The 12,475-nt window shown below is 44.6% G+C and overlaps 1 protein-coding gene across 1 annotated transcript in view; it reads right to left on the bottom strand.

The window, feature by feature from the left end:
* Positions 1 to 3,818: 3,818 nt before the first annotated feature.
* si:ch211-223a10.1 (uncharacterized) overlaps positions 3,819 to 12,475 on the bottom strand; it is a 37,626-nt gene continuing 28,969 nt past the window's right edge. Inside the window, exon 10 of the mRNA XM_067972627.1 lies at positions 3,819 to 10,909. Within this exon, the coding sequence (XP_067828728.1) occupies positions 10,445 to 10,909 (465 nt within the window). The 3' untranslated portion in view covers positions 3,819 to 10,444. The remainder of the gene's footprint in view (positions 10,910 to 12,475) is intronic.

The following is a 12,475-nucleotide window of genomic DNA, read 5'->3' as shown; positions in this document are numbered from 1 at the left end:
GTTGAGTGGACCATTCATTTCCTGTAGCTTTGCTGCAGGATCTCCTAACATTTCGTTTGATCTGTGTTTTCTGCCGCTCTATTTTGCTGGTTACCTTTTGTTACGAGATCTGCTTCAGCGTGGTCAACCCGCCAGAACCTGCCTCTAACTCATCGCCACCTCCCACCAACTGAAAAATGCAGTAACACTCCCATGTATAAAGCAGCTTAGCACGTTGAAAAGTCTCAAAGCACTACACACAAAGAATTCCTTTTTGAAGTGCAGTAACTGTGGTTATGTAGGCCAATGCTGCACTTCTCACGGACTGCAATGCAGATTCCCACAGGCTTTATTTGTCTGTCCATAAAATGTATCCATCCCACCAGGTCGGAGTATGCACCAAGGTATTGATACCAGGCTACTATACTGCGATCTAGATATCATCATTTCTCACATTATTTTGCTGACCTGTTAAGATTCTTTTCATTTAAAAGGCTCAGAATTGAAAACAGAAAATGCACAGATCAGTCAACGTCTGACAGGAAAGCACAGACTAACGTTTCACCTGGGGCGCCAAGTCAGAACTGCTCACCCTTTCTAGTGATCAGGTCACAGAGAAGCTCTGAGATCATCTAAGAACTAAAATTTCATCTCTCTCCATCAACAATTCATTCTCAGGATGTGGGCGTTGCTGGCAAGATCATCGTTTATTGGCCATCCCTAGTTGCCCTTGAGAAGGTGGTGGTGGGCCTTCTTCTTGAACCGCTGGAGTCCATGTGGTGAAGGTGCTCCCACAGTGATGTTCGGGAGGGAGCTCCAGGGTTTTGTCCCAGCGACGATGAAGGAACGGCGATAAATGTCCATGTCCTGAATATCATGCCTCAGAGGTGAAAAAACTCTTCGATCAACTAATCCTCAATTCACCCTTATGACCTTCAATCCTGGCTATCTTTAAAACTGTGAATATGGATGTTCAGTCGTTGATTATATTCAAGACTGAGATCGATAGATTTTTGGACTCTAAGGAAATCAAGAGATATGGGGATTGGGTGGGAAAGTGGAGTTGAGGTAGAAGATCAGCCATGATCTTATTGAATAGCGGAGCAGGCTCGAGGGGCCGTATGGCCTACTCCTGCTCCTATTTCTTATGTTTTTAAAACTGATTTAGCACTAATTTAACTTTAATAGAAATCCATCCCAACGTAAACCAATCTGTGGGGGAAAAAAAATCTACGAATTCCTAGCCTTTGTAAGACTTGACTATTTTGTAACCTTGTCTCCAATCAGTCTTGTGATCAAAACTGAAGTTAAAAACTATATATTTCTATGGATAATTAGCCATTAATTTAACAATTTTAAAGGCTGGATCATGTTGCTCAGTTCTTTTGTCTCCAGTTCAGCCAGTCTGTCTTTAGAATTTAGGACCCTCCTGAATATTCTCTGTCCTTCTGAAGAGGTGACCAAAACTGCACACAATATTCCAAATGTGACTCCACCAATGAGTTAAAAAGAATTAAATAACTTGTTTATATCTGTAATCAGATGTTCTTGAGGTGTATCGGAGAATCTTGTTTGCCTTGTCTTTTTTTAAATACAAAATCAAATTTATTCAATATTAGTGAGATTACAATCACAATATAACGTAAATGCCTCAGATCTATAGAACGAAACACTAAAGGGAAGTGACAGCATGAACGATGATTAATCATTCCCAAAGAAAGTGCAGCTGAATTGCTCAGAAATATAAATTTAAGCAGCCTTACTGTTTGATGGAATGTACAGGAGGCACTTTTCTACAAGTTGTTCTGCTCTGAGTGAATCAGTCAGCTGATGGCAACTTGAGCTGCACTCAGTCGGCAGGGAAGTGAATAACTTTTCGGCACACGTACAGACAGATCCTGCTGTAGATTGCAGGAATGTCTCGTGTATGGAATAAAAGAAAACCACCCATTCGAGCCACCCATTTGTCTCAAATTTCCATTTTACCTTTTTCCATCTTTTAAAAATGAATCCATTGTTACAGGAAAAATATATAATTACATAACAATCAATCAATGTATAAACTGAATAAAGCAGAGCAAAATCAGAATATGTCATCATCCTATACACTCTTTCTCCTCTTTGCATACTCACTCTGTCGAAATTGAGAGTTATCACAGTGTCTCTCATTCTTTCCCAGTTCAGATCTGTTAAAACTCCTTATCTCCCTCAGTCTTCCCTTCCATAGACATTTAAAACACAAGATTGATGTCAACTAATCATCCCTGGGCCTATATCATCTTCTCTCCTACTGTTCTCAACCTTGGTGATGCCCTGCACTCTGGGTCTTGGCCCTTCACCTAAGCTTCTCAGTAAAAATAAAGGCTTAAGCACAAATCATCACCCAATGGGTTTTTAAAGATTTGCAACCTTCTCGGCCTACGGAACACTTTCCATTTCCAGGTACCCGACGCCTGCATCAAGCAGATCAGTTTAAGTATCGTTAAGTGTAGATTAAAACTTTCTCTGCTCTGCTTTAGCAATGTGTCCATCACCGGCATCTCCACATCTTAGCAATGTGTGTCAGCCTTACCTCAGAAGGCACCCTCTGCTATACCATCCGATGAAATATCTGACTGAGATTAGTGCTAAATTGGAAATATTTTTTGCTCAACTCTGTTAGGAACAGGATTGAGACGGTTCCAACTTGTTTCACACAGAATCTCCTGACAACAGTCCGAGGAGACTTTCATTCCATCAATCTGGGCTGGCTTCTTTAAGTGGTGAAACATGCAGATACACTGGAATCTATGAAGAAACAGTAAGGGTGCATTTACACTACAATTGTGGTGTTGGTACGAGGCAGTTTCTCTCCACATCTAAGCACCAATATTAAATTTGGTGCATAAATGCAACCTAAGCTTCTAGTCTCTCCCCAGCCAGTTCTGCTCATAACACAAGCTCTGAATATGAAGTAACCTCTAAATATTGATTTTGTTAATTTTTTTTTTAGACTTTGATGTATCTACTGAATGAAATCCTTTTGATTCAGAGAATTCTGCCAGGGGCTGTGAAATTGCAGCTTAATCCAAAAAAAATGGAGATCACGGTGCAAATGGGACTATAACTGAGGCCTGCATAGAGGTCATGGTGACCATGAAGTGGTGGGAATTCTGTGTTTTCTCCTCTGGTTGCTGACTTCCTAATCTCAAATGTGCCATCATGGGGAATCAATGAACAGAAGTCTAAGGATATTACTCTGTGGAAAAGAAAAACTAGAGCAAGAGTCACACCGTGTGACTCTAGCATAGTTCCCAGTGTTACTCTCAGGGTTCAGTGTTATTCTCTTCCAATTCTAGTGCTGACCCTCACATGGCTCATGGGACAGTTCCCAGTATTACCTTCACATGTTACTGTCAATCCCCAGCATTACTCTCTTCCAGTTCCCAATGTTACTCTCACACTGTTCCCAGTGTTACTGTCATGTGGTTCCGTGCTACTCTCGCACGGTTCCCAGTGCTACTCTCGCACGGTTCCCAGTGCTACTCTCGCACGGTTCCCAGTGCTACTCTCGCACGGTTCCCAGTGCTACTCTGACATGTTTGCCAGCACTACTGTCACATGGTTCCCAGTGCAACTCTCGTGGGGCCACTATTACTCTTACACGGTTCCTACTGTCATTCTCTCACTCTTCCCAGTGTTACCCTCTTACTCTTCCCAGTGTTACTCTCACAGATGGTTTTATACTGGGAGATCAAAGAAGAGCAAAGGATTAAATTTACCTTTTAAAATAAATAACGAACTATGGCAGCCCTGCATTTGAAAACCGCCTAATATTAAACACCAGTCATCATGGAATATAATTTTGAAACACTTTTTATTTAGCATGGCTTTTACATTCAACGGAATGATATATAATACAGCAAAACACTATTTTGTACAAACTGCAATACTGTTGAAGGTGTGGGATACACATAAACATTGTGTACACACTTGTGATTGAGGGAGACGGATGACATTGTAACATGGATGGAATAAACATGGGGTTATTGCCAGTGAGTCTGTGCCTCAAAGGAACAAATAAAATTATTTTTTTCCTTTTATGACCTCTTCCTGAAGAGTTTGACTCTCGGGGGGGAGGGGGTTACAGGTTTGACTCCCGGGGGGAGGGGGTTACAGGTTTGACTCCCGGGGGGAGGGGGTTACAGGTTTGACTCCCGGGGGGAGGGGGTTACAGGGTTGACTCCCGGGGGGAGGGGGTTACAGGGTTGACTCCCGGGGGGAGGGGGTTACAGGGTTGACTCCCGGGGGGAGGGGGTTACAGGGTTGACTCCCGGGGGGAGGGGGTTACAGGTTTGACTCCCGGGGGGAGGGGGTTACAGGGTTGACTCCCGGGGGGAGGGGGTTACAGGGTTGACTCCCGGGGGGAGGGGGTTACAGGGTTGACTCCCGGGGGGAGGGGGTTACAGGTTTGACTCCCGGGGGGAGGGGGTTACAGGTTTGACTCTCGGGGGGAGGGGGTTATAGGGTTGACTCTCGGGGGGAGAGGGTTACAGGGTTGACTCCCGGGGGGAGGGGGTTACAGGGTTGACTCCCGGGGGGAGGGGGTTACAGGTTTGACTCCCGGGGGGAGGGGGTTACAGGGTTGACTCCCGAGGGGAGGGGGTTACAGGGTGACTCCCGGGGGGAGGGGGTTACAGGTTTGACTCCCGGGGAGAGGGGGTTACAGGTTTGACTCCCGGGGGGAGGGGGTTACAGGGTTGACTCTCGGGGGGAGGGGGTTACAGGTTTGACTCCCGGGGGGAGGGGGTTACAGGTTTGACTCTCGGGGGGAGGGGGTTACAGGGTTGACTCTCGGGGGGAGGGGGTTACAGGTTTGACTCTCGGGGGGAGGGGGTTATAGGGTTGACTCTCGGGGGAGGGGGTTATAGTTCCACAGGTGGTGACTGCTCCTTGGCACCTCTTCTAATTGATCATTTATCAAATGTGAATTGGTGCAGTGAACTATTTGAACTCAAGGGGCATCACAAATGTGCCCAACCCTGTCCAAGCACAATGTCCACACTTTCCTGCAGAGGGTGCTAGATATCGATTTGGAGCTGGAACCGAGGCTGATTTTACTTCCTCCTTCCCTGTCCCAGGGCAGCTCAGCGCAGTTACAGTGCCCATTTTGTCAAGCTGGCAAAGAGCAGTTAACTCAGTACTGGCTAGGGACTAAACCTGGGACCTTTGGGCTCTGTGAGGCTCAGTATCACACCAAGTGTGCAATTATCCACCAAATTATTGTGTTCACTTATTTTAGAATGCATTGTAATTGGAAAAAAAATTGAAATGATCCAAGTTTGAAGTCTGACAGTTTCGAATCTGGCTCCCAGTCTAGAAATGGGATATAGTGTGCCTGAAAGTTAATTCATAGATTCTACAATAATTACACAGAACAATCCCATCAGAAAAAACGCATCAAACGGGGTCTGGTTCCCCCCCACAGGGGGTCTGGTTCCTAAGTTTGCTATTTGCAGTGAAATTCTAAACATATTTTTATTGTAGTTTTTATGACATCCTAGAAACATAATTTCAATGCGGCCTGTAACAAATAAAACTGACCTGACCCCCAGCTGTTATGAAATGTGCCAAAACTTTTCAAGAGCTCACATCTCCAAAGCAGCTTCTTAAAAATTGATTCACAGAACAGTGATTGGATCAATTCCAAAATATACATTAAAATTAATAAAACACTTTTCTGAATTCACATATTTGAAATGCATTTTAATCGGGAAAAATAAAGGCCGGAGAAGGTCTAAGTTTGACATGTACCAGTTTGGAAACTAGCTCCCGGTATAGGTGGGATATGGTATGCCTGAAAGTTAACCCGTCTTTCTAAAATAATTACGCAAAACAATTCCGTTAGAACATAGGAACAGGAGTAGGCCATTCAGCCCCTCAAGCCTGTTCCGCTATTCAGTTAGATCATGGCTGATCTCTACCTCAACTCCATTTATCTGCCTTTGTTCCATATCTCTTGATACTCTTACCTAACAAAAATCTATTGACCTCAGTCTTGAAAATTTCAAATGACTCAGCATCCAAAGCTTTTTGGGGGAGCGTTCCAGATTTCCACTACCCTTTGTGTGAAAAAGTGCTTCCTGATTTCACTCCTGAAAGGCCTAAGCTCTAATTTCAAGATTATGCCCCCCTTGTTCCAGATTCCCCTGCCAGAGGAACGAGTTTCTCTGTTGCTACCCTATTGAATCCCTTTATCATTTTAAATACCTCGATTAGATTCTGGGCACCACACTTTAGGAAGGATGTGAAGGCCTTCGAAAGGGTGCAGAAAAGATTTACTAGAATGGTTCCAGGGATGAGGGACTTCAGTTACGTGGATAGACTGGAGAAGCTGGGGTTGTTCTCCTTAGAGCAGAGAAGGTTAAGAGGAGACTTGATAGAAGTGTTCAAAATCAGGAAGGGTTTAAATAAAGTAAATAAAGAGAAACTGATCCCCTTGGCGGAAGAGTCGAGAACCAGAGGACACAGATTTAAGGTGATTAACAAAAAAACCAAAGGCGTCTTGAGGAAAAACTTTTTTACGCAGCGAGTTGTTATGATCTGGAATGCGCTGCCTGAAAGGGTGGTGGAAGCAGATTCAATCATGGCTTTCAAAAAGGAATTGGATTAATACTTGAAGGGAAAACATTTGCAGGGCTACAGGGAAAGAGCGGGGGAATGGGACTAACTGGATCGCTCTTACAAAGAGCTAGCACGATGGGCCGAATGGCCTCCTTCTGTGCTGTAACCATTCAGTGAGTCTGCGATTCTAGACCACCCCATAATCTTCTAAACCTCATCAAGGGACAAGATAGCCTCTGTCAGCTTTTAGCAGTGAAACCATCAAAACATATTTTAAAGCTGTGTTTATGATTTCACCAAAGAGGGAACAGAAGAAATCACCCCGTTGCCATGCTCCCCCCATCACCATGGCAATCCAATAACCAACAGAAGAACATTCTTGCAGTTTGTAACTTTGCAGGGAATGGGCTGTAGAGAGGCAGATCGTCCTCTTCATTTAAGCGCCTTGGGACGTTTTCCTCTGTTAAAGACGCTGTATAAATGCAAGCTTGTGTTGCGTGTAAATAATTACCCGGTCACAGCGCAGAGAGGAAAATCAAATGGGGAGGATCACCCGCCTGTAACAGAGCCCGCCCATTATGGATGGAAAGTCTGGCGGGCTCCGATATGTGTTGTGAAATCAGTGGAAAGGAAAATCGGACAATGTGCGGCCGATGTGACAGCGCCTGTTTTATGTTCTGCGATGAATAGAATTCCACTTGTGACTGACGAATCCCTGTAAATTAGCAATTTTAGTGCTCCTGAAGCTGCTGTATCTGGTTAGGTACAGGTCCATGGCTGCCAGCCGCTTTCTAGTGACTTGCACCATTCTTTATCTGTGAGCCTGTGTGTGTTTGTACAAGTGTGCAAGCTAGTCAACCGTGGGGGATATCACTTGTCCTGAATGCAGAGGGTTTTATGTAGAGCGTTGTTAAGACATGGTAATATCTTACCAGAAACAAAATCCATAATCGCTTTTAAAAGGGAAGTGGATAAATATTTGAAAAACTATAAAAGGAGAGCCAGCAAGGCTGATGTGCTGAATGGCCTCCATATGAGCTATAAAATTCCATGATTGTCTAATTTCCTTTAGCCTCGAACAATCTAGGCTTTGTTTTCAAATCCTGGATTCACCACGTCTATTCTATAATTGGATCTCTCTTTCTTGCTGCCTGGCCACACTGGGATCCAACCAAAAGCTTCATTACGAGTGAAGAATTTTTTTCTACTTGTGAAAAATTGATTTATAACTTTTGGTTCTATTTTAAAAGCCCGCCCCTCCGATCTCCGCTTCTAGGAACATATGTTCTGAGTGAATCTTTGGTTTCAAATTATTCACAATCAAAGTCGGCAGCTCAGCAAAACCACTAACAGGACGAAGAGCCAAGGATGCCAGAGATGGGAGTAATTGCAGCTGGAAAAGGCCTCTGAAGGCTTGTAAAAATGAAACATTAGGAAACTTGTCAATTCCTGCAGCCTGTGTAGGCAATTGTGGACAAAAAATATTTTAGAATGAAGACCAGTCACGCATCAAGGTCATTGTCGGAGATGCTAAGGTCTACTGAAACACCATATTCTGCTACTCTGTAGCATACCTCAGCAGTACTTAGCTTCCCTTACTTGTGAGACTTTTCTCCCACCTCCCTAATTTTTGTGCTCCTCAAGGTGAAGGATGTTGGTGTCAGGTATGGAACTTCTCCCATTTCCAACATCCAGTGTTGGCATCAAGCACATCCAGCTTAAGTGTACCGTAGCCACAGGTAGTGTACTTAGCCTCAACTATAGGCCTCAGTTCCAACCTCAGAAGAGCATCCCCTACTGCACCAGTGCCACAATTTTCCATTTGCCATAGCGGCCATCCCATGGCCTCTTCGAATGAGACTGCCAATTAGTGACAAATGGGGGGCAGCTCTGCACGTTGGATCTATGCCCACTAGGAAATGAATTGGGACGTACAAACTCATTTCACACAGGACCCTCGCAGAGTATTCAGTTTGCACCAAAATTGCATGCTAATTTCCATCTCGGACTACGGTGGCTTTTAATGCCATGCACAAGCCAGGAGTTGCCCCAACTCTGAGCCTTCGGTGGCAGGGGAGAGAGTGTGGGGTCAGTGGTGTGGTTACTGCAGACGCATTGGGGATGTTTCCAGATGGATCGGCAAACGGAGAGGTGCACCCAAGCATTCTCCGCGCGCACAGCCCGTCATTCCTACAACCAGAAAAGAGGAACTACAAGGAGAAGACAAAGAGGAAACTGCGTCTTGTCTTAAGGTCCCAATTGGCAGGATCGACGCAGAAGTGCTGATGTTTTAAATATGGGCGCACTGGGCAGATTGCGGCTGAGTGTTCCTGCCCATCTGCAGCCACGTCCTGTTTCCTGGGAAATTAGTTCAGCTTCTGACTTTGAGGGAAAGCAAAGCAGTGCGGTGACAAATGGGGGAGAAAGCCCTTGGAAGCCAGAATAGGACACTCATCCACTTCCACTTTTTATATAAATAATCACCATTCTACTTCTCCGAATAGATCTTCTCCTCCCAACTCAAACAGTTCAGCTCATAGTCCATTATTAACATCAGCAAAAATGGTGAAATTATGGACTCCTTTAACCATAAAAAAGGTGCTGACTTCACATAAAAATATTTGGCGCACTTTTTATTTGCTTCACACACAATATGAGGTCAGAAATCATCGTGGTGTCATGGCATACACGACATCTTTGATGTACTCCCTCCCCAAACAAAAACAAAATTGGCCAAATGCTTTTCATGAGCTAATGCTGTGTCAAATTCTGTTTGCTAACACTCCTGTGAAGCGCCTGGAATATTTTACTACGTTTAAGGCGCTATATAAATGCAAGTTGTTGTGGTCCGGTCTCGTAGTCAGGCATCTTGGCCTTCAGTTTAAGGTACTTACCAAATTCTTCTGCAGCTCTCCTCTTAACAAATACATATCTTTTTGTTTCAAATCATATACAAATTTGAACGTTTTATGTTTCCAGGGACCAAATGTTCTGGTGGGCCATATTTGAGACCTTATACCTGCTGTGTTATTTAAGATCAGATCTATCTGAGAGGCCTATGGCAGGGATGTCCGAGTTTCTGTTTTTGTGGGTCACATACGTGTGATTTGTAGAGTCTCAGGACCATGAATAATGTTCAAACCCATGTTCCCATTAATTTGCATGAATCTGAAGTTGCTGATATCTGGGATTTATCCAGCAATGAAGCAACAGTGTTAAAAACTGGCCTTTCCAAACCTCGAGGCCCACAAAGTTCAAATGGGGCAAGCTAGCAAATAAGAAATGTTAGCACAAATCAAACTGGACATTGGCTGCCAGATTGCCTGGGTCTGTGGCCTCAGGTTGGGCAGCCCTGGAGGTAAGATTGGGGCAAAAACTGTACTTGCCAATATCAACAAGCAATGAAGGATAGAAAGTAACAAAATCCAGGAGGAGGAAAGAAGGAAATCATTCCACCCTTTCTCAACTAGCAATAAAAAAGGGAAAGAACGGAGGAAGGAGAAACAGATAGAGAAACAGAAAGACTACGATCATAAAACCAAGATCTCGAGGAGTTTTTTTTTTAAAGTCATGCTGCTTCTGAACTAACGATTCAGAGAAATTATGTTTCATCTCTGCTTCTTGCCTGGTAAAAATTTGCTTTGGGTCAATTGGGCAGGTTGGCCAAAGAAACATCTGTAACAGTGCACTGGCTAAGGTGACAGTGTAAACACCTCTGACTAGCCAGTCAATCCAATATCATCCTTACTACAAATTCATTAGGAATAAAGTCCCGTTTATGTATAACTCCATTTTACCAGTGAGCTGTGAGTTAACTAACAGTGACTACATTGTAACTTGAAGGAAAAGGAAAATAAACAGTTTAAAACCTGCTTGAGAATCTTCTATGGCTGCTCTGGTGCCTATTCCCAGTGATGAGGAATACTGCAATGGTTTTCACACGGTGTTCCCATGTGCAGGCCATGGCGTTTGGCGTGTTCCTGAACATGGACGTGGCGTTTAAGGAGATCATCGCGAGTTGATCCTTCAGGACCACAAGTTCCCACAAGACGGTGGCCATGTTCATCAGAGCCAGTCCCACCACCCAGGGCTCGTCACAGAGAACGGTCGGCAGCACCTCCAGGTTCAGGTTGTACTGAAGGTGTAAGGAATATAGAGCTGATGCTATGAAGGCCAGGTGAGAGACGAGCACTTCCACGAGGAACAGAACGAAGAGGCGATGGTTATTTTTGGCCACACATTTCATCAGGAAAAGGCAGTGGTGGTCAAAGTTCACCATGCAGGAGTTGCAGAGTTTACAGTGCTTTGTTCGTTCTGGCTGAATAATCTAAATAAATAAACAAACATCATTTAGGGACAAATGGTCTCTATTCCCCTCCAATAATAAAGATCTTTCTAGGAGACTGCATGGTATGGGCTAATCCTAAATCTGCTTCTATTGTTCCCATTTCTTGTTTATGGCCTAAGATTTCTTTTGGTTAAGAAAACCATGCTCCTCCCTTTAGATTTGATATGCTAAGATAACGGGGCTGATTTTAACTCAGGATAGGATTGGTACATTGGGGGAAGGGAGGGGGGACCATCAGGAAGTTGGGAAGCGAAGCTCGTCTGATTTTAACAGGCCGGCCTCATTTTAGTGTTTCACATCTGTCTCCCGCTTGAAACCGGCGGGAATGATGTCAAGGCCGGCAGGCGGGAGCGGGACATGGATCCCAGGGAACGGTCCCAGGCAAAAGGTAAGTGCTGGGGTAAGGTGTGGAGAGGGAGAGGGAGGGCGGAGAGGCCAGGGGTGTTCCTTCCGGGAGCCCGGAGGAACCCTGCACCTCCTGGTCCCCAAGGAATCCTCCCAAAGAGTTAAAAAAAATTAAACTTAGCTTGGCCTCTTCCAACTAGGTTTTTCTGGTGGGATTGCCATTAGGCGAGTCTCCCCCAGCTCTCTCCCCAAGTTCTAGTTTAAATAGCATTGTGGCACCAATGATGTGAACGGACTGCGACTTTTACATTTCAATTAGACCCCCGCCTACCTGTAGCGGAAGCCTTGGCCGAGTTGAAAGTCAGCGAAAAGAAAATGGCGCCGCTCAGGAATGGAGTTACCGTGGGCCGGTGAGTCGACTCACCCAATTTTAACCTGCCCCATGCACCGTTTCGGCGGTGGGGGCTTGGGATATTTGTGAAAAGGACTGTCCTGATATCCGTCCTAAAGTTATCTTTTACGAGTTGGAACCCATGTCCCCTCGTCCTACTCTTGCAATTTAATTTCAGTAATATTCCGGATGTGCCTGTTCTGTTCCCTTGGCGATCTTGAGCACCTCGATAAGATCACCTCTCAGACGTCTACTTTCCAGGCTGAAACATTTCTCCGACCTTTCCTCATAACTCAGACCTTTGACGCCGACAGGGGTCAGCCATGGCAGCGAGACTGCAAACTGCAAGTGATGTGCAGCCTTTGGGTGCATTGCAGGATTAGTGTGAAGCTCCGGAAAATGCCAATTTAATAATAAATGGTCTTGGAGCAAACCAGGTTGGTTTTGTTTGGGTCTTTGTGGTAAAAGCACAGCAGGGAAAAGGGACGGAGCACAATTTAAACTTGCTGCTGAAAATAACAATAGAATGTAATGAAATTTACTGAAAACATCGCCGTAGCATTCCACTTAGTTTTAGTAAACCGCTACTCAGGGCAACTAGAGATGGGCAATATATGCCAGCCTTGCCAGCGACACCCACGTCCCGAGAATGAACTTAAAAATCCCGCAGATTTTGAGGGGCAGAATAGTTTATAGTTTATCACTGAATTCAACTGTAACACGGCTGGCGAGAGGGGAACTGCAGCACTAATCTCCCTACATACAGAATAGTTTAATTTTGCACTGAATTGCAAATATGTCAGTGTGTT

This window comes from Heptranchias perlo, chromosome 36 (genome assembly GCF_035084215.1).
Source record: "Heptranchias perlo isolate sHepPer1 chromosome 36, sHepPer1.hap1, whole genome shotgun sequence".
Lineage (NCBI taxonomy): Eukaryota > Metazoa > Chordata > Chondrichthyes > Hexanchiformes > Hexanchidae > Heptranchias > Heptranchias perlo.
The sequence above is the reverse complement of the archived record's forward strand: the minus strand, read 5'-3'. Positions and strand labels throughout refer to the sequence as shown.